Raw genomic sequence first — 25,240 nt, forward strand, 5'->3', positions numbered from 1 at the left:
GAGACAAAACCAACTCCTGCTCTGATTTAGTTTAATTACGTGTGTTTAAATGAACCACAGCAGACATGGACACTGCAGGTTGAGAGCAAAGCTTGAAATTCTTGAAATTCAAGTTTTAAACTTTAACCAGCAATACCAAGTAATGTCCACATGGTGGCGACAGAGGCCAACTCTACTCGTGAACAAAGGCTCTGCATGAGGAGGATTTGAGTATCATTATGATGCTCATTGATAGAACTTACAAATTAATAAACAAATGGATCCTTTTATGCAAGGGTCATACACCAAAGAGATATGATAAGATAACATAACATAACATATTCCTTTATTAGTCCCACGGCAGGGAATACAGCGTTTCAGCAGCAAAGAGGGTAACAAAGCAGAGTGTTCGCTAAAACAATAGATAATAAAAAACTAGTGGACAGCAATAAATAAATAAATATGAGATGTAAAATATGCACAATTTAAACAGGAGGAAGTATGAACATAGGATTAATATACAATATATAAAAGAAAGAAAGGGTGGAATATAAAAGTATAGTGCACAGAGTGAGGTTGCTTGGAATAAATCTATTGCACAATAAGTACAATATAGTGTAAGTAGACCTATAAAGTAGCATGAATTGACTAAATGCAAGTACAGGTACGTCAAAATATATGTGTATGTGTATGTATCTATATATATTATGTGTTATTTCAAAGAACGATAGCTGATTAAATTAGTTTGCATTGATTTTACTGTTGATTTTACTTTTACTTATCTGTAATTAAATATTAAATACTGTAGATGGTGGAATAACACACGCACATACCACAGTCAAGCACACACTCTCGCCCCGCGCTCCTCCTACTCTCAGCCACTCACATGCCTAGCTCAACACCTTCAGGAACAGTGGGACTTTACAGAACAGCATTTAACACACCTTTTTCACTGTTTTGAAAAGAATTACGTAGTACGTACGACTCGGCGTGATGACACAGACAACGTGCTCACGCAGGGGGCGTGTCCAGCGGCTGACGCTGCTTCAGTCAGGAAGACACACACACACACACACACACACACAGAGAGAGAGAGAGGAACAGTGCGGCAGTTTGAGGACACACTCCCTCCAACAGTTGTCTTTTAACCAACACACGGATATTTTGACACAACACGCAGCCTTACTGGTGAGTACCAGCTATTTGTGGCTCATTTGAACTCAAAATGCGAAGCGGAATGACGGTTTTTCTAAGCTAACGTCTGCGGCGTTGTTGGTGTTTATACAGTCGGTGTTTGCGCTAAGTTGGGAAAACGGAACCCTGAGTTTGTTAGCACGCATTTTAGTCAACTATACAGAGTTGGATCACATTTTTGGCACATAACTCATAAATATAAGGACACAGGAAGCAGTGGAGCCCCGCGGACTAACGCCAGGAGCAGGACAGGACGTAGAGAGTCAGCAGAAAGGAGAGAAAATGCATGAAATGAGGTTGTATTTTGGTATTAATGGAGGTAAAGTAGCATGTTATGTGTAAAATCTCATGTGCAAGTGGCTCCCTGAGGCTGAGAAACACTGCTGCTGCTGCTATTATGTAACTTAGTTTGGGAAAAGGTGCATTTTCCTCCATGCCTGTGTGTGTGAGAGTGTAAACATTCAATATTTACTGCCATGTCATGGTTGGACAGGCTCACCAATCATCCTGTTACCAACAACCACACACACGGATTGGTGTCATTTCGTGGTGTAATGCATGAGTGTGTATGTGTATGTGTGTGTGTGCATGATGGTTGTGTCAGCACTGTGGATGTGCACATGTGCTGAGTTTTGTATGTGTGTGTGTGTGAGTTTGCATGATTTTTGCACACACTTCACTGCAGTCTCTCTGCTGGGGAGGTGTTGAGTTTCGGGAGTCAAGGTCAGCGTGGTGGACATCGATTTCCAAGAGCTGATGGTGCTCTTCATGAGGAAGGAGAGTGACCTGCTGGAAAACAATGACCTGCTGCCGTGATTTGAGGGTTGAACGTGTCCAAGTTGTTGCTGAATGTGCACAAAGTTTTGTCAAGTCAAGTCAGGTTTTCTTCAGCATGTGACAGAATAATCTAAACTAGCTTTGGCTTTGGCTTTGTTCAGAGAGTGGAGCTGCCTCAGCTGTCATGCTTGATGGATTATATCATACTTATGGCAGCTATGTGTATAGGCTCCCTTTAACGCTGCCTCAGACATGGCAACCATTTATTTAAACACCACTTAAACCCCCTTGTTTTTGCTGTAAATCCAACAACCTAAAAGTCATTCTGCACTTTTGCTCTGTACCATCTATCTGCACTTTTCTGTGTCTGTCTTGTACTCTGTGTAGTCCTGGAAGAAACCCTACTATTTCCATTTCCTCCTGCACTTCCACATAAATCACTGCTCGTCACTCTCTCCGTCTGCCCGACCCAATCATCAGTCTTTCCTCGGCTCAGACCAGCCAGGTTTAAGGCAGTGGGACATGGTGTGAATGTTAAAGACGCTTTGTTCACTCTGATAACACCGACATTAAATGTGTCAGGGTGTTCCTGTGGCCAAGTGTTACATGCACAAACAGCATCCCTGATGTGAATCTGTGACTAGTTTCCACAGTTATTGTCCAGATTTCTCTCTTTCTGTCTTTTTGGCCTTTGATGACAATTAACGGATTTGTTTGATGTCAAATGGACCAACCACTTACTGACATCTACGCTGGCACTTAACAATTTTAGGTTTATTAGCATGTATGGCACAGAAAAGCAGGACATTTTTACATTTGAGAAGCTGGAACCAGAGATTATTTGGCATTTGTGCTTGAAACGATGAATCGATTATTAAAACAGTTGCTGGTTTGCTTCCTGTCAGTCATGTAGTGACTTTTGTTGTTTATCAGCTTGATGGAACAGGTTTCAGACTTGAGGCTTCTTTTTTTGCCATATTGCAGGTCATTGATTCTGTCTGAGCTGTATTGATGGAGTGAGATTTCATTGGAAATCACATGGTCAGTGTTCTCCTCTATCTCTGCTTTGTGTGTGTGTGTGTGTGTGTGTTGACTCATCAAACTCCCCCACTCAGCTCAAGAGGGTCGTGCAGAAGCCTGTTGATTCACCCTCGTCTGTGTCTTCCTCTCCATGTGGCCTGCCGGCGGACACGTGCGTTAGCGACAGATGCCGCTGCCGTCTCACTGCGTGCCCGCTTCCAAACGGCGGATGAGGAGAAACGTGGAGCTGATGTGATGAGGAGACTCAGGTGGACCCAGTGGGCTGTTAATGAGATGTGTCATCCTCCTCACCAAAACAGATCGCTTCATAATCATTCTCATCAGGTTATATTTACACAGGAAGCATGTTACAAAACGTTTGTGTTACAGTGCAGATCTGGAGCTACATAAAATATATGTGAAAATAAAGTCAATAATTACAATAAGAACACAATAAAGATAACAGCTTGTTCCCCAACCATCAAATGTAAGAACAAATAAGTAAAACAGAATAATATATATGCAGCTAGTGCTTATCTATTAGATTATTGTCTTATTTTCTCAAAGAGCCAAAGACAATACAAAAGTATCTAAGACAGAAAATATTCATATTTGAGAGACTGAAACCAGAGGATTTTTGCCAGTTTTTCTTAAGAAATAACTGAAACAAGTTAATTAAAGCTGTAAATAAAACAGACAAGAAGAATTCAAGTTGAGTTAAATACAAGAAACAACGTTTATTTAATTTCAGCATTCATTTCACAGTTACTGTCCTACCGAAACTGTTTGATTATTTGCTGTCAAAGTGGAAAATAAATGGGGAAACAAATATGGTTTTCTCATTTATGTTTAAATACCTTGAGTCAGGACGAAGAAATAAAGACTCACACGAGGAAGAAATGATTCTGTAGTTTCTCCATGAGCTCTTTATTTCATCTCAGCCTCCAATTTGGCAGCTTTATGCTCAATACTTAACAGAAGCTGTTAACATCTCCAGACATCTTTCTTTTTTCCTTCTCTCCTTTTAAATTGTGAGCTCATATGCAAACACACACACACACACACACACACACTCGTGTTGCAGAGTGTGTCCAGCTGAGACGGTCTGGCTACCAGTACACAGACACACCGGCCCACTGATGCTCTCATGCAACAGTCAGATTAATTATTGATGAGCTTTGGGGAAAATGGAGAGGCATCAAAAAGAAGAGTGAAGTGTGTGTGTCTGTGTGTGTGTGTGTGTGTGTGTGTGTGTGTCAAATATAGGACCGCCACCTGGCACAAAATGTGATTCGTCTGGTTTCTGTGCACCTGCCATCATCATGTATGAAGCATTTCACTCAGGAATCTGATATATATATAAGTGGTTTTGATGCAGTTTTAAAAGTTTTTAAATCAATATATCGTGGATCCAGCCAGTTATTTTTAGATCAGTGACGCTGAACCCCTTCGGCTGCTCAAAACAACATCCTTCAATGTGGAGCTCAAACTATCAGTTGATTATTTCGATATACACAGTAAGATTAAAGTGGTTGGGTATCAGCTTTTTTTTATTATGGACACCAAGCATCAAACTGTTAAACATCAAATCTCAAGTCAGATTTGCTAATTATTTAATTTAAAGAGATATTGTTTGTGTTTCATTCATATTTTGCCAGTTTTAGAGTATTTTCCTTGACACATTTAACATTTTGACAACTTTGGCTTCTATGTTCTATTTATATTTAAAAATGATGTTCCTTGGCCCATGAATGTTTTTCTATTACTAAAATATCAAAAGCAAAACGAATCCTTGCATAATTTCCCAATCCCCATGGTGAAGTTTTCAAGGTATTTACTTAACCATGATATAAAACGGAGAAATGCAGCAAACCCTCACATTAGATTCATCTAACAGAAACTAATGTAGGAAATACAACCATCCTGCAATAAATCCATCCCTCATGGAGGTTGTAACGCCCAGCTTTTGTTAAGTCCCTCGTGGAAGAGATGAAGCTGCTTTTGCTGCAGACCAGGCAGAGAGAGAGTTAATTGGCTCGGACGTTTGGGAAGCAGCAAGCTGCTGGGGGAGAGAGTAAAGGATGAGGAGGAGAGGAAGAGAGATGGGAAGCAGGAGGAAGAGGAGAGGGCGTGCTCTGGCGGCAGCTGCAGTCCCTTTGCCTCGTGACGGCGTCTGCAGCGTGAGTTTGTTTACATCCTTCAGCAGCAGGCAGAGCAGCGCAGACATCCTCGGGTATGTGTGTAAACTCAGGCTGCCATCTTCACCCTGACACACTGATGTCGTACAAACACACTTGACCACAGATTTGAACCTTGATGCCTCTTTTATGTCTTCTGGGCTGCATTTGGGCATTTGGGGGAAAATGCACAATCATGCTGTATGCTAATTGGTCATCTGTTAACCAATCATAGAAGCCCTTGCTGCAAAACGATGCTGTGCTGAGACAATATGGACACGTTAACTAGCTCAGTCAGTGCTGTGGTACAGTTTCAGTGCTAGATAAAGTAGCATGTTTAGCCACAGTGTACAGTTCACATGTACTGTCATGTGGGAATGCACATAAGCTGGGAGAGTGTGAGATGAATGAAAATATTGACAAATAGTGACATGATTACTTTCTACTTTTTGGATATTGTCTATATTTATGATATTTGTGGATATTATTTTCTAAATTTTGGATATTGTTTTCAATATTTTTTACTTCATTGTTGGATATTATTTTCTAAATTTTTCTTATTATTTTTGGATTTTTCCTAGATTTTGGTCTAAGATTAAAAAAAAAAAGCTCAAAGTGATGTCTTCAAATGGCATGTTTGTTCTGATCTACACAGCTTCAAACTTAAATACTGTGAATTCAGTGTGTTATCACATAAAGGCAGCAAATCATCACAACTGAAATGCTTGAGGCACTAAATGTATGGCATTTTCTGACTTAAAATGATCATTTTAGCTGTAGATTTTTTTGTTAGTAGGAGGATTTTTGCAATATGTTGCACAGTTATTGATCCTGATCCTTTGACAGTTATATTCATGTTGTCCCAGAGCACTTTAAGATACTAAATAGTGCTGTACTTTGCTTGCTCAGCAGCTGTTTCTCCTCAGATGGAAAAGGCTGCATGATTTTCCCATAAACGCCGGCTGGAAACAAACTAAAACCACTAAAGCACTCTACTCAAAGATTGTTTCTATCAGCACATGCCTTTTTATTCCTTGTAAAAACCTATTTGTTGCACATGTGAGAAAGATGCTGCTAATGACGACTGACCTCCTTCACTTCTGTTTGAACTGAACCAAATTGTGGACTTCTGGATCAGATAAATGTTTAGAGTGTGCAGTGCAAATGTCAACCAAAGACGGAGAAATCCAGCTCTAAAAAAAAAAGGGCAGTGTTACACCCACTGGACAGTTCGCCAAGGTGGATGTGGGTGTACAGGCCTCATCCAGATACCAGTAAAGTTATACTGGGATAGTAGCACATGTCAGATCTGTCTTAATTAAATGTGCATGTCTGTGTGTGTACGTGCGACACGTGTTGCCTTTGTTTTGTTTCTCAGCCTGTGTTTTTGTAGTGCGAACGCCCTGAAGCGCCGTGATGTTAAACATGACGCCTCTGACAAATGAGGCAGACAAATGTCGGTCCTGGCATCACTGTGGCACAGATGGCCAGAGACTCAGTCACTGGCCTCTCATGCAAGCAGAGGCAGAGCCATGAAACGGACCTGACAGCTTGTTTGATCGCTTTTATTCTGAAAAACTTAATCTCTGTAAATACATTTAGAGTCCAGAATGAGACGTACACCCTTTTCTAAATCATTTGGTAGAAGAGCGTCTTTTTTGATGTGTTACACACATGCTGAAATTTTGTTATCGTCCTCTCATTTTTCTACCATCTGCCACCAGAATGTTTTTGCTTTTGCCGCAAGCAAAACACCAGATTCCCTCAGTAAAATAGCTATTTTAAGCAATCAGAGAGAAACCTGTCCTGTTCTTTCTAATGAGCTGGTCTGACTTCATCGAGGTGACTCACTGGTCGGAGTCACATTTTGTTTTTCTTCTGGTTTTTGTCTCCTCTTTCTGATGATTCATTGGCTGATGCCCACATCTCCTCAGACCAGATGAGGTCACGGTCACACATGGATCTGTTTGGTAATGTTTTCTCCTTCTGCAGTAACAAACATGTATGGCTGCTAATGGGGTTCAAAGATTTCACTTTAACTGAAATGTCTCGACAGCAGTTGGAGCGATTGGACAGACATTGGCCGGTAGTTGATATTTAAAGGCCAATATAATAACGGTAGTGTGGAGCAGGAACAAGCCAATACCCGAGTAATTTGCAGATATCATCCCCACCGATGATGTGATGCATTCACAGACAGGGTGTGAAAATGAGCACACTTTAACATATAGAAAATATAGTACATTTTATTGGAGTAGCCCAAGATTAGAAGTGATGCCCAGTCAGACTATTCTTATTACTGCACTAAAGAATTACACGTCTACATTAGCTATTTATTGGGATAATGAATTGTTTGTTCTGCTGTTGCTCATACTCTCTAAACTCAATAGAAGTAGTTCTGTTTGGACTGGACACGTTTCCATGTATTGCATCAGTAGCAGCACGCTAAATGAGTCTGTGAACAGATTTGGCTGGAATATTAGAAGTCAAAGGGATGAAAGTGGGAACAGAGACGTCTTCGACTTTATCAAAAGGGAAACTGGCAGATTCTCTTCTCCACCATCAGTTTTGAAGCAGCAGCTTGGACCTCCTGTTTCATGCCAGAGAGACTTCATTGATTGCTCCCTTCATGTTGCAGGAACCGGTGCTTGCAGTTTCTCCTCAGAGCCAATCAAAGAGCGGCTCGTAACATGACCCAGCCGGCTCACTTCTGCTTTCAGCACGTCTCTTCAAACACTGTTCTTTTCTTTTTTGTCTCTTGCACCATGTCTAACCACAAAAGATTCCTATTGTTTGTGGTTAAACTGTGAAAACCCACTCGTCTTCAATGGCACCCTGCACATTTGCTGTGAGCATACGTTGAACTTCAGGTATGAGGCAGGAAATTCACAACTGTGGCATTTAAAGCTGTGACTAGCCAACATTTTTCCTATTCAGCTTCAAGTTAAGATAGATAATTATGCTGCTACCATCATGTTAATGTCTAACAATGCTGGATATTCTAATAAACAGTATGGTTTTATTTATCTCTTGCATTATTTAACCAAGAATGAGTTTCTCCTCGTTTCTCTTTCGAAACGACCAATTTCAGTTGTAGACTTTTAGAGGGAGGTCATGTTTTGTGTCTTTAGCCGACTGTTTAAAAGTTGAGACTTGGCTTTAGGGTTAAAGTTTCAGTCAAGTTAGGGAGCAATTCTGACTCATATACCTGCCATTCTAGCCCTTTTTATTGTTATTGCATGTGATTAATTTAGAGAAGTGTACAGTACATGCAGCTCAAAGCAGACGCATGTTATTGTTATTTAAAAGCCATGATTGTAGTAAGAAAGGAGCCAGATATGAATTACAGTCAGGTGTTTGTGAGACTCAGACAGAAGCAGACTGAAGGTTACTGCTGTCTCTTTTAAGACACTTCCTTAAACAGCAGAAGGAAGTGATGCTAACTCAAGCAAGGTGCAGTTTCACACTCACACTGACTGACAGTTGCGCTCTCCATTTGTGCTGTTTGTCGCTGTCACCAGTTTGGTGAAAAGTGAATCTATTGTGCTTGTGCTCTGGGACATCTCCTGTAAAATGATTTTCTTTTGTTAGCAGGCAGGCTAAGTATGAGGCTGTAAAGTATCACGTTTTAACTTGAACTGGAAAATTAATGCACTATGTTTGTTTAATCTTGTAATCTTTAAGATTTTGCGGCACCTTATGAGCTGCTACTAAATATTTACACCCACTAATTGCCACGTCTAAGTGTTATCCAGCCAACTGACAAAGCCAACATTAACTTCTGTATGAACAGTATGAGGAAATGATCGCAATTTGTTTGGACTGTAAATTGGATCTCTGTCATGGATCTTTTCTGATTTAGAGATCAAAGGTTACGTCTTTGCTGGCTTCAGTGGAAACTAATGCTGGTCGTATGTGTCACGCAGTTTAATTCTCATGTCAGAATGTAACTCGAATAAAGTGAGAAGCTGGTGGTGTGGCGAGAGTGACATGGCTGAGAGTGAGGGGGAGAAACTCAATAAAGCTCTGTGTGTGTGTGTGTGTGTGTGTGTGTGTGTGTGTGTGTGTGTGTGTGTGTGTGTGTGTGTGTGTGTGTGTGTGTGTGTGTGTGTGTGTGTGTGTGTGTGTGTGTGTGTGTGTGTGTGTGTGTGTGTGTGTGTGTGTGTGTGTGTTTGAGGGTGTGGGCGAGGCTCATTTTCATGTGAAAGGGCTACAGCTGCTCCGTCCCTCTAAAGAAATTATTCATGCTTTATTCCAACGCCTAACCCACGGAGTCCACACACACACACACACACACACAGGGGACACCTCTATTGGAGCAACATGGGGGCAAATCTGTTTTTGACAGGACTGCTCTTTCATTTTTTGTTTTATTTCTTTAATTTGAGGTAGGAAGTAAGCAGTGATGGCCTCTCAACCAATACTGACTGGGCTTGAGGGACAAAAAAGTGTCTAGGATATGAAAACATACATCTAATCTCCCATCGTAGTCTTTTAAAGATAAACTTGTGTAGACAGTTTACATACAGTCTGCAGACAGTTGTCGTCCTGCATCTAAAACCTGCAGTTTCGTGTCTTTTCAGCTCGTGACCATCTGCTGCTGTTGTCTGGAAGATCATCCTCACTGAACCTGGACCAGCTCACCTCCTCCTCCCCTGCATCCCTTCAGTAGACTGTGAGTGGATAAAGCACCCTCATAATTTCATGTCATTAGGGCTGCCACTAACTCTGCCTATATCATTATTAATTCACTAATGATTGAAAATAGTAATAAAACCATGCATGACAGCTTCCAAGAGCTCAAGCTGAGTTGTTCAACTGTCTAAAACTTAAAGAAATTCAGCAAATCATCACGTTGGAGAAGATGGATTTAGATTATTTGGGGGATTCACTTGACAGATGACTAATCAATTAATTAAAAATAATTTCTTTACATGTTTGGTCTCAAATACCAAGAGAGCAGGACCATCGTGGGGTTCATGTCCCAGGTTTAAGCTCCCTCGACCAAAGATTTTTCTAGTTTACTGGTCGTGGTTTCGTTTCATTGATACTGTGCTAAATTACAGAAAACCAGGATCACTTTGAAATATAAATATTACAGGCGCACTTATGACGCGAGCTGCCAGTCAGCGGCCGCAGCAGCAGAAGTGGGAATGTTTCTGAATGTGTCGGAGCAACCAGGAAACCACCTGATCATGTGATGAATTTATTTCACCACCGTATAACACGGCTCTACCCTCTGGAAATGATGACAAATAAGCTAACTGTACATAATAATAATCATAATGCAGTAACCGCAGGAACCAGCCGTGGAAACACTAATGCAGAGTGTGGCCACTTCCTGTGTCTTTCAAATTAGATGCCCGCTAGCACTTCATCCACAGTCCAGCCACAAAAAAGAATCGACCTACTTTTCCTGCAACAAACCAACCAATGAAAACGGACTGAGACTCTTTTCATCAACTAAAGTTAAGTAGGTTTGTTGAGTGCAGCCCTAAAAAAACTGAGAAAGAAGATATAAGAAGAAATGTTCTCTATGCTAACAAGCAAACAGGACTTACTGGACTCACTTTATTTTTCATTGGAGGTAGGATTATGTTTTTTTTAATGTCATGGCTTGAACTTAATCTCTTCATCGCTCATAACTTAAACTATGAGGCACCAGAGAGAGACAATAATTGCTGTCAATTTGTAACCCAGTCAGGCAAGAAGAATGATAATCATGTGTCACAGTGAAGGTTCCCATGAAACCCAAGAAAAGAGCAGAGCAGTCAGACGGCTGCTGTGCACTTTGCTCACATTTCACATGTCAGCCGGTGGTTTGTTGGTGAACACAACAAGGAAACTTCAAGATTGTTTGCCTTGAAATTGCGTTACGACATAGATGTTAGATTTCAGAATCAATGAGTCTCTCTGAATCTCTTTGTCCTCTACCAGTGAAACTATTCAGAAGTTAAACAGAAGATTCTCCAGTAAACCTTTCAGTCTGGTGTCAGCTTTATGTTTGAGAATGTCTAAACAGACAGATAATCTCTCCTTGTTTGTGTCTGTGCTGAAACACTAACTGTCAATGTGAGATAGAGGCTACCAGTGTTTTTCTTTCCTCTGTTATCTCCTTATCCAAAACATCTCGATCCTTTTATGATAAGTTGCATATTGTATAGATTTGAATCAAAATGAGACTTGATTTTACACCAGCTGCACTGAAATCCTGTGGAAAACTGTCTTTTTTTTATTGGGAGCTGTACTTAAAGAAAGTTTAAAAACTTTAAGGCTTTAGAATGACTGAATTTCAATAATTCATTGAAGCACTTCTTAAATCAGCCAGACTGCACGTCATTGTAGATTTATCGTGGCTTGACTGTGTGATGGAAACGAACTTCTGCACAGATCAGAGGTTTGACTTTTTAAAGCCAATTAAAACTAGCCTTTTATTGTAGAAATGAAAGAGTTGGAGTGAAATAAATTGGTTTTGCACTGCAGAAGGCACGACCCTTATGAGACCCTCCATAACATTAAAGGAAGGCTCCAGACACAGATGTTATATTGATCACAAGGTCTCATATTTCTAATCCTCAGATACACATCACAGCCTCCTCTTGATGGTGGTTCAGGACCGAACTGGAAAAGTTTAACTTGTATTTTTTAGCTCTAAACCTAGCAGTTTCTCCTTAAACTGGGATCAGCTGAGATGAGTGAGAAATAAACACAAGCCTCATGGTGTCACCTAAAAGTTTTATACTTTATTTTATACTTCTATACTACTCTAGGCGGGACAAAACAAGACATTTGAAGTCATCACTTTGGACTGGGATTGGACGGTTTTTGCTGCTTTATGACATTTAATAGACGATTTAATACTTTGAATAATCAAGACAACAAATAGTTTCCCTTCTGTCTGTTGAATGCTGCAATGTTTGTTTACACTGAGAAACTGTAGAGGCATGTGGTTTAAAAGCAAACACAAAACACTAAGTATTTAGAAAAACCTGTTTTTCTATATCATCTATGAGCCTCAACTTGCAGTAACCATCTGCTGCATCCGCGGCCGAGAAATAAACGTATGGGATGTTGTTGTGTTTTTGTTTTGTTGTTAGTCTGCTGTTGGATATTGTGTGAACCAAATTCAGGAAATAGCCTTTGTCCGGTCTGAGACGAGATGTAATCAGACACACACACATTCACAGAAGCGTGTGGTGTGATGCCCTGTCTTCAGTGTGCAAAAGGCCTCTTGGCAAAGAGGAAGCTGTAAAATGGGGTTTCACCATGTATGGTAAACTGGACTCTCACTCTCGTGCACTCTGTCTCTCTTTCTCCTTGTCTGCCTTTTCTTGCCAGTGGATGAAACTAAAACAGAGGCTTCAACACGCCCACAAGTACACGTAAAATATACACATGCAGAGAAGAACAGCATAGGAAAACATGAAGGGGTTTGAAAACCAGCAAGGACCTTTGTTGCCAATGCCATCTACAAACTATATGACTCCTAAAACTCTGCCAAAGTTTCCTCGTGTGTTACTAACTGCTGCTCTTCTTAAAGCTGGTCCTTAGATACCTGATGTTTGTGCTGCCAAAGTATAACTTATTCATCTTATTCTAGCTGCCTTACAACAAGTCCTCCCACCTGAACCAACCATTTGTCATGGCCGTCTGAAACTGCCCATATGAAAAACAATCCTGCATTCAGTAGTTGTTCTGGAGCTTTCACTGGTATCACATGATCTTCCTGAGCAGATGCAGATGTCCGAGCACTTGCTGTCCGCATTGGTTTAAAAGTTGAGATTTATTACAGTGATGCCCTCCAAGGCTCCAGAACAGCTAATAAACAGATACTGTGATGATCATGATTGTTTGGACAACCCATGTGACAGATCCCCAACCTGCCTCCTCAAGTTTAGGTAACTAAAAACATTACTAAAATACAGATATGGCTACGGTTGTGATTAAAAGACTCACCGACTGTTGTTCGCTTGAGTCTAAACATGTAGAATAAGAAGAAATGAGCACAAAGTGACCCCTAAGAAGAAGCAGTCATCCATATTAGTTGGTGACGGCATGAGAAAACAGACCACAGACTGAATTCTCTACATTTGAAAGCTACTTTTGTTAATGGATCTTTCCTCCTGTTTACATCCTTATTAACCCTAAAAATCCACATTGAGAATCCTGGATTGGGGTTTTATGTGTCAGGAGCTCTGGCCCAAATTTTCCCTTGCCCATATAGTGTGTGTGTGTGTGTGTGTGTGTCTGCCCCAATTAATTTGATTCACAAACCTACACACACACATACACTGACACACCAGGCTAAATTTGGAGCTCCCTTATATGGCAGCTTTTCCCTCTCAGCGAAGTTTCTGTGCTGCTGTGGACTCAGAGAAGAGTTTCACTTATCGGGATTTTTTTTTCTAGCGTCAGTGGACTGTTTTGGATACCAAATGACTGAATACTGAAGATGCTGAATTCCCAGATGTGCCAAATTACTTTACTGTTTTGAGGTGATAAATCTGTCATCTGTTGCAGGTCATACAGAAAGGGATTTGCACTAAATCACTAAATATTTGGTGAAGTTGTTGCTCTAAAGGAAAGATGATAATTTTATTGGGATTTCTGAAACATTTGACAAAACTCAAACTAGTAGCTTCAAGTTGATGGCCCTCAAACCGCTGACCCTTTGGAAACTGGGTGATGTGTACGAACCCATTTTTGATAAGGAAACTTGGAAGCAAGTGCTCGCGTAAAGCCCTGTCGAACCAGCGTGTATCTTTGGCTTTGAGATCGGAAAATGTGACTCCAGTTGGCTGAGAGTCTGGAAATTTTGTTCTAGGTTTGCAAACAAAGACCAGAGATGCATCAAGTCTGATCATTTTCTTGAGCACATTCATGTTTGCTTATGTGGTAATTTGAAAAGCAGAATGAAACATTTCCAACAGAAAGCTGTCTGGTGTGCAAAGGAAGAATGATTTTATTTTAAGACAGGCTGGTCTCAGTATTTTTAGTTTTGCTCTCACTATTTGACTCATCAGGGGTCATATGGCGGAAAGAAGACTAAAACATGCTGATGCTGAGCAGGTATCATGTTGGCGGTGGTGCTAGTAGAAAAAGGAGGAGATCGCCAAAGCTTTTGCATCCTCTGGGAGCCGTGAACATCTCTGCGTATTGTTGTGCCAGACCATCTACTAGTTCAGATATCTCAGTGTAGAGCAAAGTGGTGGAATATCAATAACAGCATTGCCCTCCCAAGAGCCACAGCACTTGCTTGGCTAAAGATATCGACAGAGAGATACGTGTGAATGTGCTGCAAAACATGTTTGAAACCATTTTTCAATGAACTGCAGGCACACATTGCTAAACTGAGCACCTGGTTCGAGAAATATGTTGACGTGAGACCAGAATCCAAGCAAAGAAATTCATTGTCATTCATTTAGTTAATGTAATAAAGGATTTTATCAGCATATTATGCTATATTGCACTTAGTAAAGTGTCTTTTTTGTTCTCATTATACTGGCCAACCTCTTTTAATTTCCATCAACATGAATAACTACATAACTAACTATAATAAACACCTGCATGGCCTCTGCAGCTTTCCAACCACCCACCTTGTTTTTATTCTGAAGGTGGGGTTTATATTTGACGTTTTAATCGTTCCCATGAATAGGATTGATATTCTGAATCATCCAAATCCATGCTGATTGTTTTTATAATCTGTGTAGCCCGTGCTTTTCCTTCCTCTACTGCTACAGGACACTTTACACCTGTGACGTTGACCCAGAGGAACGTCTTCTCTGCTGTCTGCATGTTTTGGTATAAAGAGACATGTTTTAGCAGGAACTTACTGTTTACATATCAATAGAAGAGGAAGCACAATGGCTGAGAGGTGTAGTCTTTGATCTGCACTGTGTGTGTGTGTGTGTGTGTCATGTGATTCATAAATCTGTAGAGAGACGGAGCTGGAGCCACACTGACGGCTGTAGTCTTCAACCCGCTGATGCTTTAAAACAAACTGTAGCTTGTATAAAAGCACAGGTTGTGTTAGTGGTCGTTACTGTCCCATGTTCCTCCTGACAAACATTTCAGGTGTCAGCTGACTTCCAGCCTTTTAGCTGATTAGATACGACTGCAAGAGACCAACAGCGTACATGCACACACATTCATACTCACGTGTATTTCACAGGCGAACTCCGTCGGATTAATGTAAAACACATAAAGCAGCAGCACAAGATTAAACAAGCACAAAGACCGATGATCATAGTGATATATTTAATATCTCAGAATCTCAAAATCAATTTAACAAACTTTAAAGTCTGTGAAAGAGTCAATTTCATGCTGTTGAGGAGATTCTTCTCACATCTTCAAACAAGGTTAAAAAATAAACCTAAAACAACCAGAACTGATTAAAGTTAATTCCTCCCAGCTGTTTGGATGATTAAATGAAAATCCAGCAAAACGCTTCGTGCTCCTGTAAATGGTCATGATTCATCTTAATGAGGTAGATTAACAAAAAAGGCATCCGTTTAGCAGATAGATGAAACCACCAATGTTACGTAGTCTCTGACTGAAAAGGGCTTTAATAACTTTGTTTATAGATTTAGATTTTAGATTTATAGATATTCTGAACCGTGTTAACGTTAAAACCCTACTAGTGCAGTATTTTCCACGTCTGGCTCCATGTTGTCTTCTTTTTCTCAGACACACCAGCCCAAATGTAGACTTAATGGATTGATATTTCACTTCCTACTTACCGTTAAACGGGTTCTGTTTAGTGTTTGACTGTCATGTAAATACTGTCTCTCTTTGTAGCTGTAACTGATGCTCTTGGTGTTTGTCTCCTCAGTCAACATGTTTGGGCTCGTGAGCTAGAGAGAGACCAGGATTACACAAAGCAGCTTCAAGTAAAGGTTAGAGGAGTCCGATAGCTGAGGGACAGCATTGAAGAAAACTCCCCTATAGTCCTTTTAAACTTAAGGTAACCCATTTCTTTTCCTCACTTCAGTCTTAGTGTCTAAAGCCTGCCTCTCTCTCCCACACACACACAGTCCTTTTTTTTTTACATCTCTTTTCTGTTTACTCTGCTCATCAGCATAACACTCAGCTTAAAGACCCTACAGGCTGACAACTGAGTGTTTGTGGAGACCCCGGCTCCATCTAAGCACAGAGGAGTACGTGCCTGCCTGTGTTTGCCTCCAACCCTGCTGTCAAAGCTCATGTTGTTACATTAATATTGAATAACTGCACAAACAACTCCATACTCCCCCCAGAAGATATGGCATGAATGTCGCCTGCTCAAGAGGTTCTAGTTATTTAGCTTTGTCATCCTGTCTCCACATTTTCCTCCCATTCCTCCGATGCTGTGGCTCTTCTGTCTCCTGCATATTTACATTTCAGTAGTCAACATGTGCCAACGGAGGCTCTGTACCTCTGCTGTCGGTGTGTCTTTTGTCAGAGAGATGGGAATGAGATATTCAGGTGTGTCGAGTTGTGTGTAAGCAGGAATTCAGAAAAGCCCTGAGTTTAAAGGCTTAACACGTTAAAACACTGCACAGCAGTGTGTAATACTAACAGACAGGATTCCATAACTCGGCATACTCACATATTTTATGTTTAGTCATAACGGGGCTCAAGTTGGTCTGGACTAACGGACCGATTCAGAGGGATACTCTTCTTATCCATTGTTGTGTGTTACCGGCAATGAAAAAGCAGTAAAAACTTTTTGGTGGGTCTAAAAAAATTAGCTAAATCGCATATTTAGAGGCATGGATTCTTTGTCAGTGACTCAGGTCTGATCATTGACACACCCGTAAGGTTTCTTTGCAACGGAAACACTGTTTCAAAGAGGCAAATGCGGAGCTGCAGCAGCAAGCAGAACCAAAACAGATCAGCTCGGGCGCACAGAGAAATGTAAATACATTCAAATGATCATGTAAATCAGGTAGTTTCTCCTCCATCGAGAAAGGACTTCAGGTGGTGCTCCAGATGTTTGCAGTGACAGATGTAGGGCACATGTCTGAGCTGGGACGTATCAGGCACCGCCAGCGATGGACCACATATCAGGAAGTAGGCCACCAACTATTGACCCAGAACCACCGTTAAAATGAGATCGCTCTGAAGGGATATTTGTAAAAGATGAAATGTTCAGAGCCCAGTTTGTAACAGAGCTTAGCCTGTACAAAGGTGTGTTTCACTGTGTCAACAGACTAAACCACAAAACACCAAGTAAACTGTGTCTGCATGAGGAAAACACTGAATTTCTGTGATGTTTTCCTTCTTACTGTAACTTTGACCCAAACCTGAATCACTGAAGCACATTATTCTACAATAAATAGAGCAAAATCCTACCAAAATAGACCTCAGAGATCTCCATCTGTGTATTGTCTAACTAGACCACGGTGCCTCTCCATTCGAGCCAACTACTGTCCCTTGCGTTTGCTGCTTTCCTGCAAATAGGCTAATTGCTCTTTAACGAAATGGGACAGAGGGAGCGGAAGCAGGAGAGAAGGGAAGACCGGGGCAGTTGTTCGTCCACAGGGAAACAAATCCCAAAAGATTTAGGTTGGGGAGAGAGGAAAATAGGGGGAATTAGAGCAGAAAAAGTTTAGACAGAGGAAGGTAGAACTCAGGTGAAACAAAGAAGAGACGAGGATGTAGAAGAGGCATCTTTTAGGAGACAGATAAAAGTAAAGAAAAAGAAGGGCAAAGGAAATAAAAGAATAAAAAATACAGAGCAAACTTACAGTCTCTTAGCAACCTCAACATACATAACACTCGCTCTTCTAGCGAGAATAGAAGGCACATAAAATGCAAATTTCTTGGTGTATAAGTGGGCTGAAAACACAAATGCAAATAAACACACTGCAGAAAACCCAAACACACGTGCTGATGCTGTGGCTGACAGATGATGCCCAGTCGCACGCTAACACACACGTGCCTCTGTCTTTCCCCGTCTATAAATACATCTAAACATATGTATGTGTTTGCCCTTCTGCTCCAGTAGCCGCCCATCAAGTCGGGGAACAGCGGGGAGATAAAGATGTTACGATGGCGAGAAAGAGGAGTGTTTTCTGTTCTCTGAGGATTTGCTCACATGGTGTATGTAAAGCATCCACGCAGCTGCAGCTTGAATTGAGCCTTAAAAATGAAGGGAGAAACTGCCAGAAGGGTTTCGGACTCAGAAACTCAGACTCGGAAAAACAAAATCTGTTAAATGAAGAGTGATGTTAAATGTTGTCCTTGTGGCTCACTTGACCAGGGTGTTCATCCAGACATGACACTGACATGTTCAAGCACCATCCGATTAATGTAAAGGTTTTACTCTCCCTTTTCTGTCTCCTCTTTCTCCTTCATTTAACATGCTAACAAGATACTTTATTGATCCACATTCGATTCCTCCAGCTACAGAACCAGTCCAGGTTTTAATGGAATATGAGCACAGAGTTAGAATATAAAACATGCTGCTGATTGTGTAGGTGGCAAATGTGAGTACAGATTGGTTTGCTTGACCTTAACAGTTGATACTTAGAAAGGTCCTTTCTGTCTTGTTTGCTGTGTGTCTGTTTTGTGCCTGATCTTACTTTCTGTACTTTGTTCCTAATTTCTGTTCCGCTCCTACTGCTGCAGGTGTAGGCACTCACTTTAGCATCACTGACCACATGAATTTTTTATAATGATGTGTTATATGTTACTGTAAAGCTCCTTTTAAACATATTCCATTTTGTATATGCTGCTAATACAGCTTTTATTGCTGTAGTTGATATACACGGCAATACATATCTGATATTAATGATATTAGATAATAGAATGAAGGTTGTTTTTATATTTTAACTTCATTTTATGTATTTCAAAGTACTGGGGGATAAAGCAAATGTTGGCCCAGTGAAACCCTCTGAAAACCTGCTTGATTAACAAAAAAATGATGTCATATTAATCTGACCTTCCTCCTCCTCTTCTCTTTCCGCTCAGAGAGGTGAAGCGCTTCCTGGAGCAGCCGTGGATCAGCGCAGAAAGAGGGGCACATCACATGGGAGTGCGTGACTGTGTGTGCGAGGGTGTGTGTTCAGGCCTCCTGCCGTCGCCCGCTCTTCCCAGACCGGCATGGAGGGGGTCAGAGAGCGTGGCTCCCAGAAGCAGAGGCCGTGGTCGGTGTACCGGGCCAACACATTCGAGCTGTCCAACGAGATGATCGGCCTGGCTCTCGCAGGTGACGGGAACCTTGATTCTCCACAGAGAAAGGCTGGAACGTGATAATGAACCCGACCTTTATCTGTCTAAAAATATCTTAAGTCTGGTGCCGTCCTAAAGGCAAAAACTGAGGTGAAGTAAAGCTAAGATGAAAAAGACTAGATGTCATAAAACAGAGATGTTAAAACTAAGATCGTGTCCCTTTTTATGAGCAACAAAGTAAATAACATTGAATAGGACATCATTGTCAAGGTTAATAATTTCAAGTTATCACAGCGGAAATTGTAACTGCTGCTAACAGATATTTTCAGTATCACTTAAAATGGAGACTATTTTCAATTAATTGAAGCTGACATCTCTAAAAAAAACAGAGAAAAAAGTCTTCAAATATCCAAAACCCAAACAGATTCAGTCAAAAGCTGCAAATCCTCTCAAAGGAGGAACTGAACCAAGAGAATTTTTGCTTTAAAATTACTTAATCGACCATCCTGTCGATCAATCAGTCAGTCAATTAATCGACCGTTCGTTTCAGCTTTTTCTTTTTCTTTCTGTTTGCTTGTTTGTTTCCCTCCTTCTTTCTCTATTTGAATGTCACTTATAGTGTAATAAAAATATAAGAGAAGTAAACTAAAAATGAAGAGAGGCTCAGTATAAACACGACCTGCCATTAAGGTTAACCGCTCTCAGCACCACTAAACTAAAATTACCTGCTCACACTTACACTCTGCTGGCAATGAGTCAAGCTTGTGTGGGAGCCAAGAGACTCTTGAGCCTGAAACAGATCATAATGAGGCCTGAGGGCTGCTCATCACCTGTCAACACATCACATCGTCAGTTAAGAATGGGCGACCAACAAACTATAATAGCTGTAAGATAATCATTTGGGGCAATTGCGCCTGATCATAGTACGTCCACTAAAAGTACTTTAAAAGACCTTTTTGTACTTTTTTCAAACCCTAGATATGTAAAAATGGGGCTGAGGTTTAAGTTCAGTTATCCTGTAAGTGCCTCAAGTGTCTCTCTGATGTCTAATGTTTTTGTGACTTGTTGGTTGTTTCCAGGAAATAGTCAGGACCCAGATGAGCCTGTGCTTGAGTTCAGTGTGGGTGAGTAAAACTTGCATTCAAAACAATTCAGGCTTTCAGCTGATGAGAACAACTTGGGCTCATCAATAATTTATTGGCCATTCACTAAAGTATCAGTTCATCATTTATTGTCTGTCAGTGGTATCACCGTTGGGTACTTTACTGTTGTAAAGGTCAAAGATAATACACACGTCTTAAAAACTGACATGAGGTATAACATTACTGTGAATTTAGATTTAGTAAGAGATATTTGAGTCCTGCCAAAACCGCGAGTTTGGTTTCTGAGAGTCCGTTTTGGTGCCTCTTGGCTCATTTCGCGTCGACCTGTTTGTGTGTTTGTCGTCCAGCCTGCACAGACCTGCTGACTCCTGCTCTGGATCGAAAACCCAACAGCTTTGTAGCAGTGAGCTGCACGACACCGCCACAGGCCTTCTGGACCAAACACGCCCAGACCGAAGTCATAGAGGTCAGACTCTTAGAGAATCATTTATATTCATATGATTCCTGGGTGAAAGATGTAAAAATGTCTGATTTGGAGAGAGATTTCATTTCATCACTCAACAGTGTGGGGGGCCTGTAGAGGACTGATTGTCTCCACCTACATCTCCCTCGTCCATGTTCTTCCATCAGCAGGTGTAGGACGAGGGCAAAATGAATACATAGAACTACAACCACATACTTTTAGAAAAGCTTTTTAGGACAACTGACGTCCAACCACACGTTTAACAGAAGGAAATGACAATACCACAGATGAATGGTTTACTTTTATTGGGATATTTTACATAAAGCATATTAAGTATCATAATGATAACAGTAATATCACAATAATCAAATAAAAATAGTGTCATAAAAATAAGTAGATTTTTATGGTGCCTTCAGCATGTAATTATACATTTAAAATTATAGATATTGTGTAAATTTGCATCATTGATTAATCAAGCAATTGAGAAAATATTTAGCTGGTCTATAAAATGTTTGCAAAGCCAAAACACATGCAGTTAAATGTCACATAAGATAAAAAAGCAGCAAATCCTTGTTGAAATGATGTTCTGGTTTAATCAATTAGTTTTTGTTTTTCTTTTTATTTATTTTATTCTTCAAAATGTAAAATCTCTGTAAAAGTCTCTGTAGAATAACACACAGCTCCAGTTTTCTTTTTAAAAGGAACATGATCATCTCCTTCTGTCATGCTGCTAGAGACACACATCACCACTTATGGTCTTACTCGATCATGCGTAGTTTTTCACCTTAACTTTCTATTGAAGTGCTCCTGTCATGAAGTAATGCTGGTTCTCCGTCCACAGGGCACCAGTAACCCCATCTTCCTCAGCAGCATCGCCTTCTTCCAGGAGTCCAACATCAACCAGCAGACGCAGGTGAAGCTGGCCGTGTACGACGTCAAGGACCGCTCGCAGGGAACGGTACGACACGGAGCGCTGACATCCATTCAGGCAGCTCTTAGGTTTAATGTTTCATAACGAGGAGGACCTGTTCTTCTCTTTTAGAGCGACGTGTCTGTGCTTCTGTTCTGTGGAGTCAAGAAGAGACACGAACGCAGCTGAATTCGAATGTATTGATCATGTTGTCTTTCTGTTTCTGTAGATGTACATGTTGGGATCAGCACTTTTTCCAGTGAAGGAGTTATTGCAAGAGAGGAGCCACAGATTACACCTCGAACTGAGGTAACAAACACACACTTCTCTCTATGCTGCTTTTAAAAAAGGTTAATCCTTTCATTATTTTTAGATGCTGATAGGTGATGTTTAGTTATTCTGATGTAACCTTTTAGTCTTGTAGCTGCTTAATAACAGTACAGGATGTACTGCGTTGTTAATGTCTCTGTTCTCTGTCAGTTCTAAACAGATTGTTCCTTCCTGACTCTTGTGCATCTTAATCACAGCTTAATAAGAAAAGGTTTATACTTGTGATCCCCAAAATGAGTTCATTAAACTGTCAACCACAGATGCCAAAGAGCTTAAGAATGTGCAGCATGTACATAAAGAAATACAGGAACTCTATTTCCATATGCAGGAAATATTCAACATGAAAATCTGCTCTGCCTTCCTTACTTCCTTCTCTTTAAATATCTTTACGCTAAAGAGAAACAGTTTCATTTGCAAGATTATAATAAGATATAATGTAATTTGGTTCTTGTGTCATTTAATAAATGCACTAATAATAAAATGGTTTTTTTTTTTCAAATCCTCAAATAGCATTATAACATTATAACATTAACAATATGAAACATTTATTAAGCAAATCAGCATATCATTGTAAATTGAATATCTTATTTGGGGGGACTCCAAAATATGATTTATGGACAATAGAAATAATTGTTAGTTAAATCTGGCATTCATATGAAAAACATCCAGTACATATGTTTGAATGTGTTTGGATGAGCAGATCAGCGGAGAACGAGCGGGTGGGGAACGTCACTGTCGCTGCCTGGCAGATGGAGGAGAGAGCAGATCAGAGGATGTCGGTCGGCCGCCTGCCAGACAGCATCAACGGCCGGGTAAGAGGCGCTACGAGGGACAAACTAAGATTTAATTTCTGTATTTTGAAAAAACAGAATCATGGACTCACATAGTATAATACATTGTTTTAATATGACAGTCGAACAGGACAATGTAGTGACAGTCGATGGCCATCCTCTCCTAAGTGTGTTTCCTGTTTGTCTTTCTCTTTGTATCATGCTGCTTAATTCAACTTCACCTGCCTTATGTCATGATAAACACATCACACGGGCCTCACGAGGCAGTAACATGCTTTATCTCAGAGGATTTGTTTCGTGTAGGAGCGCTGTCAGTGTGCTGTAGGTGAGAGTGGGCCTAAACGAGTGGACAGGCAGGTGGAGGTGGCTATTAACTTGCTGTGTAACATCCATACGTGTGTGTGTGTGTGTGTGTGTGTGTGTTTGTGTGTTTGTGTGTGTGTGTGTGTGTGTGTGTGTGTGTGTCCTGCAGACGGTGCTGCCTGTTGATGAGAGCCTCACAGAGTCGATGGGAGTCCGAATCAAGTACGCTTCGCTATGCAAAGACACCCTGCTGCGCTCAGGTACGGCAGCTCAGATACATCCCACCTTCATGTGTGTGGGCACTGAAATTAGATTTCAGTAAAGATTTGGATCCAGGAGTTTCTCACCTCTTCAACATCCATTTAGCCGCAAAAAGGCAGATCCAGTGCCGTTTCCACACCAAAGAAATAGTAATAACCAAAACGAATCCATTGCAGAGCCGGCAGCTCATTAAGGTGCAGAATTATTGAATGCTGAGGCTTTAGGTCTTGTCAGGGGTTTTATTGTTTTTTTTAGATGCAGCTGTCTGCAATAAAAATGAAAAACTCCAGCACACCGTCTCGCTTACTGCTGGTTTATTTTTTGCCTGAAGTTTAAGCAAGAAGCACCACAGCAGTTCCACTCACAATATACATGGATGTTAAATAGATCATCCAGTCATGTGCTCACAAAAATAGTACTATTGGTAAAGAAAAGACCTTTAAGAAACAAGATAATGTTTCAAAATATCATCTTTCTTACTGACGAATATCTGCATTTTTGTCTAAACTATTGACTGTATATCTTATCAAAGACATTATTTAGTAATTTATGAAAAGATCACTTCAAGAACATCCACACAACAACTCCACATTCTCCAGAAGTCAAAGAATAAAGAAATGATCCAGGGAATAACCCAAATAAAAGAATCCGTCCAAAAGATGAAGGAATAGAAAATAGATATGGTAATAATATTACAGGGAATCACTCTTCTGTCTCTGCCCTGTCTTCCCATTATCTCCGTCTTTAGCCAGCATGGCTCCATGTTTACCAATAAATCAGAACCTAAATCTTATTATGAAGCAGAAATATATCGATTGTCACCGGTAAGTGGGAGGGATCTGTTTACCTCAGGGATACATCTGTGATGCAAAAATAGCACAAATGTGAAAATGTCTGAGGGTTTGTTGAGTGAAAAAAGGCAAGTTAATACTGCAGTGTCCCAGAATAAAATGTATATTATTCTTTAATTTCTTCTTATTTTGTTGTCATTCTGCTTTTTGATTTTGTGTTTTATTTTAATCTTTTCATCTTTTTCTTATGTTACAATATGTTTTTTCATGAATGTTTCTTGTATAGTAACTTTATCTGTATGGTTAAATAGCTATAACTAACCATACTGCTTATCTTATGTATCAGTCCAGTTCATGCATGTTATACTCCTAAAACTTTACAGAGAAAAGCTAAATCAAAAACAAGGTTAAAACTTAAGTTAACACCAGGCTTGCATGAGGTCCATCTGATGTCAACAGTCTAATCCAGGCTGAATGTTTTGTGGCTTCAGTGTTTGGAGGCACGATGTCCAGGATGTACCGCTTCCCCACGACTGATGGAAACCACCTGCGGGTGCTGGAGCAAATGGCAGAGAGCGTGCTCTCATTAAACATTCCCAGACAGTTTGTGAAGCTGCTGCTGGAGGAGGACGCAGCCAGGTACAAACACACATGTGGACGTCCAACATTTCAAATCAGGCTCTTGTTGCATTGATGTGCCAAAGTTGCTGCCGTTTTCTTTGACTTTTCAAATGTTATTATTCCTCAAAAGCGAGTTATGCCAGACTTCATCTGAAAAATGATAGTAAATTTGATCATTTAGCCAATTTGCACCTTTAAGTATCAGGTATTAACTTTTTTTCTTGGAAGATATTTGATGCAAGCAAACAAACAAAATGGTCTCTCTTGTACTGTCTATTCCAGTTATATTCTTAATTAATCTGCTGTTTATTTTCTCAGTGATTTGAGTAAAACTTTGGTCTCTAAAATACCGGAAAATACTGAAAA

At 40.4% G+C, this 25,240-nt stretch overlaps 1 protein-coding gene across 4 annotated transcripts in view; it reads left to right on the forward strand.

Moving 5' to 3' along the window:
- Nucleotides 1-1,079: 1,079 nt before the first annotated feature.
- LOC139223480 (inositol polyphosphate-4-phosphatase type I A-like) overlaps nt 1,080-25,240 on the forward strand; it is a 45,202-nt gene continuing 21,041 nt past the window's right edge. For all 4 annotated transcript variants that reach the window (XM_070855389.1, XM_070855393.1, XM_070855391.1 and 1 more), the window contains exons 1-10: nt 1,080-1,167; nt 9,731-9,822; nt 19,101-19,338; nt 20,381-20,425; nt 20,752-20,870; nt 21,709-21,825; nt 22,007-22,086; nt 22,808-22,919; nt 23,371-23,461; nt 24,745-24,892. In XM_070855389.1, coding sequence (XP_070711490.1) covers nt 19,233-19,338; nt 20,381-20,425; nt 20,752-20,870; nt 21,709-21,825; nt 22,007-22,086; nt 22,808-22,919; nt 23,371-23,461; nt 24,745-24,892 — 818 coding nt within the window. In that variant the 5' untranslated portion in view covers nt 1,080-1,167; nt 9,731-9,822; nt 19,101-19,232. The remainder of the gene's footprint in view (nt 1,168-9,730; nt 9,823-19,100; nt 19,339-20,380; nt 20,426-20,751; nt 20,871-21,708; nt 21,826-22,006; nt 22,087-22,807; nt 22,920-23,370; nt 23,462-24,744; nt 24,893-25,240) is intronic.

This window comes from Pempheris klunzingeri, chromosome 24 (genome assembly GCF_042242105.1).
Source record: "Pempheris klunzingeri isolate RE-2024b chromosome 24, fPemKlu1.hap1, whole genome shotgun sequence".
NCBI classification, from domain to species: Eukaryota; Metazoa; Chordata; class Actinopteri; order Acropomatiformes; family Pempheridae; genus Pempheris; species Pempheris klunzingeri.